The sequence below is a fragment of the Cornus florida genome, unplaced genomic scaffold (genome assembly GCF_030987335.1).
Source record: "Cornus florida cultivar Cherokee Brave unplaced genomic scaffold, ASM3098733v1 CherokeeBrave_3.0.0_Hap2_Chr08, whole genome shotgun sequence".
NCBI classification, from domain to species: Eukaryota; Viridiplantae; Streptophyta; class Magnoliopsida; order Cornales; family Cornaceae; genus Cornus; species Cornus florida.
In genome coordinates, this window is record NW_026775578.1 from 94,368,098 (window position 1) to 94,372,173 (window position 4,076).

The 4,076-nt window shown below is 34.3% G+C and overlaps 1 protein-coding gene across 1 annotated transcript; it reads left to right on the top strand.

Annotated features, from left to right (window-relative positions):
* Window positions 1-2,381: 2,381 nt before the first annotated feature.
* On the top strand, window positions 2,382-2,882 carry LOC132270599 (uncharacterized). The gene has a single exon (XM_059771774.1). It carries the CDS (start codon window positions 2,382-2,384, stop codon window positions 2,880-2,882), a length of 501 nt encoding a protein of 166 aa, XP_059627757.1.
* The last annotated feature ends 1,194 nt before the right edge of the window (window positions 2,883-4,076 follow it).

The following is a 4,076-nucleotide window of genomic DNA, read 5'->3' on the forward strand; positions in this document are numbered from 1 at the left end:
TTGTTTGGAGTTAAATTTATCCATCATTGGGTAAAATGACCATTTTACCCCTAGTTCCATATTTTGTCCATTTTAATCTTAACTTCCGTTTTTGTCTTCGAGTTTGTCTTGAGACTTATTATGAGGTTCTCATGTCTTCCTAGAGGTGATATTTACCTCTAGTGGCCTTTTCTTTATTTTTGCTTTTGCATTTCGAACTAGATATCGGGTCGGGTTTAGGGTTACTCGCTAACGCTCCGAGTTTTTTAAATTATGGTCGTTACATTCATTGTGTTTTAAGTGATTTTGGCATGCACAATGTTTTACATTGATCTACAAGGGCAACTTGGTCATTCTACATTGTTGAGAAGACTATTTAAATGGCCTAAGTATGGTATATTATGTTAGAAGTTCACACTACAAGCTAATTAGGGTTACAGGCCCTTGTATAGAAGTTGATATTTGGCCATAGAGTCATCTAGAGGCAATTAAGTCTTTTCAAAATGTATTATATCATAATACACTTGTTTTTGATAATGCAATGTATTGAATTGCTTTTATTCACAATTTGATCAAGTGTTCACAGTCACATCTGCAGAAGATAGTGTATATTGACAAGTGTATCTACAAGGGCATTTTGGTTAATGCAAATTGCTGAGCATTCTTGTGACACGTGTCTTGTGTCTTAGTATGAGAAGATGTGGGCTATTATTCATTACTTAGTGATTAAGCTTGATATATATTGTCATATATATACATACATAAGCTTTTAATTAGCTTGCTTGCTAGATGATAATTTATGTAAAGGTGGCAAGGGTATTATGGTCCATTCATATAAGGAATTTCATATTATTCCGTGGCCAATTATTGGATAATGGTGCCAGATATATTTCCTTATTGAGATAGGAATTGAATTCAAGGACTACAATATATATACGATTATAGTATAGTTTAGGTTTTAAGCTTTCATGACAAACCTTAAAGCAAACTACATTATGTGATACCAAAGAGCAAAATATAAACAAAGTTTTTTCAAAATATTTATATTGATCAAAGCTTGATTGAAGCTCAAAAATACAAACAGAGTGAACACAAGAGTAGTATACACAATAGAGGCCTATTACTATGAGTTTACTAGTGTAGAAGATAGTTTGGAGGTCTAAATTTGGTTTGACAGGCTGTGGTGCTGAGATAAGGTTAAGGCAAGTGTAAATTACTATTTTACACTTGCAGAAAGTATGTATGTAACCATCTTATAGCTGCTTTTAAATTTGATGTCTCGGATTGTGTTTTATCCTATTTTACTAGTTTGGTTTATTGATCTAAACTTATTATCACTATATCTTACTATAAGTTGCATTATTATCATTTGAGCAAGATTCCATAGTTGAATTAAGGTTGTTGAAGTTGAGGTTTGCACAGAAATAAGGTCAATACAGGTTTTGACCTTGTGAAATCCTAGTTTTTGAAGGTTCTACAGAATTGAGCCTATATCATTGCTACGATTGTATATACATGCTATACTTATCATGATTATCATTTGAGCACGTTTGTATTAAAGATATAAGGTTGTGGAATTCATCTATGAGTTTGAACGTATGCAAATTTCATATTTACCCCTCAAACCCTAACTACCGTAGAATGAAAGAGTTGCTGTGATTGATACTCTGAGCTTATTTATCACTCTTATATTGTAATCTAGCTTGAGTATAGTTGATTGTAACCTTTTATTTGTATTGTATGTGAGCTAAGAGTACTCATTTGGTCGAAGCAAGGGTGCTGTGGATAAGGGGAGTGTAGAGTGCACTTTTTTTTTTTTTTTTTTTTTTTTTTTTTTTTTTTTTTTTTTCTTTCTTAGTTGGTACTCACATACACTTGTCTCTTCTGGGACTTGAACTCCTAACCTCCATTTAGGAAGTAAAAGGCTAATACCGCTAGGCCGCTGGCCCGTTGGTGTGTAGAGTGCACTTAGTGGTGTTAGTGTGTGTGTAGAGGCTGTGAAAGCCAGTGTTTCGTATTGTACAAAGGTGTGTGCAGAGAGCGGCACAACTGAGTGTGAAACTACTTGCATACTACTAGTGGAGACTTATTGGCTGAAGCCAAGAACCAAGGTTTTTCCCTATTGAAAGGGTTTTCCTTATAAATGCATTGTGTACGTATGATTGTTTGCAAGCTTCTTCAAACTGTTATTATCCTTATCAAATTGTATCCATTGTATTCATCCAAGAAAGAAGAAAAAGTTTATAGAAGAACCAATTCACCCCCTTCTTGATTCATCAATTAGTATCAGAGCCTTGGTCTGCCTTTTTGAGGTTTTAACCAACCTGCAGAAGATCTTGTGTAATGGATGAAGGTCAAGTTACAAACAAAGCATCTGGTTTTGGTGGCTCCAATTATGATTAATGGAAAACAAGGATGGAAGCCTTCTCATGTTACAGTCCTATGATGTTTGGTATGCAACCATCTATGGTTTTGTTATTCTCAATCCAAATAACCCTTTAGTAGATGATAAAGCTACTCTAGCAAATGATAGAAGAATAAGGCATGATCTCTTATGTGCTCTTAAGAAACAAGAGTTCACAAGGATTAAAAACTGCAAGACAACTAAAGAAATATGGGATTTTCTCAAGGTTGCTCATGAAGGGAATAATATAATCAAGGAGAAGAAGATACAACTTCTCAAGGTTCAATATGAAGGCTATAAAATGAAAGAAAAGGAAGCTATCTCAGAGAACTTATTCAGGATCAATGAAATTGTGAACAACATGAAGGCTCTTGGTGAAGAGTTTAAAAATTTTGAAGTGTGCAAGATGATCTTAAGGACCTTAAATCTAAGGTTTAATGCTAAGTTCACTATTCTTAAAGACAAAGACCTCTCTCAAATGAAAATTAATGATCTTTGAGCCTCACTCACTACACATGAGATGAGAATTGGTGCACCTACACAACACAGAAGAGAAGCAGCACTTAAGGCCAAAGAAGTTATTGAGGATGCTGAATCAAAGTCTAAAGATGATGATCTTGAGAAAGATAAAGTTACTTACTTTGCCAAGAAGTTTAGAAAATTTAGGTTTAAAAAGAAGTCTCAGTCACAACAAGCTTGTTATGGTTATGGCAAGTCAGGCCACTATGTAGCTAATTGTCCTAGATTAAAAGGTTAAACTCGGAAGAAGGCTGAGAACTTTAATAACAGAGGTAGATTTGGAAGGAAAACTCTTGTTTTAGATTTGGATGCAAGCCTTGAAGAAGACAAACTAGATGAAATTCAAGATGATGAGTGCTTATTCTTGGCCCTTTTTTAAAACCCTAAATCTCATATTGAAGAAGATAAGGATAGTGACATTGAAGTGGAAGAAATCCTTGAAGAGTGTAAGAGATTGGTTATGAAGTGTGATCTATGGAGGTATAAATCAAAAGAGTTAGCTCAGAGTTACACAAGTCCAAGGGTTTACTCATCAAACAGTCTAAGTTAAAGTTGTTAATTTTGTACTCCATTTCTTTAACTGTGTTCTTTATATTGAAGCTCTAATCTAACAAAGATGTGTGGACTACCAAAAGGTGCAAGGAATAACTTTCACAAGCTCTGGAAGAGAGATCACTGAGATTTGGAAGAACTCTACAAAGTAAGTTGGCAAAATAGGCATTGGTTATCTATATGATACTATAGCTAAGGCTAAATAAACTCACTCAGTGTTTGGTAAGTCCTTCTCTGGTGAATTGTATGCTAAGTTCCCCATTGTGAAGTTTCCTAGGTCCAAACATAAGTTACTTGACAAGACCTACACTGCATTAAAGCTTAACAAGTGTGACTTTATCACTGCAGCCATGAAAAACATCAAGTTCACTCCTGTGTATTTGAAGAAATCAAACCTCTTACAAGCTCAGAAAGTTAAAGACAAAATGTCCTTTGTTAAGACTAAGATGATATAGATCCTTAAGAAGCTTAACTTAGTGAGTATATTGGTTTACACAACTTTTAAAGCTTATAACACCAATGATAGATGATATGTTAACAGTGGATGCTCAAGACACATGACAGATAACAGTTTCAAGTTCATTTTCTTAAAAAATTTTGATGGTGGTAATGTAGTGTTTGG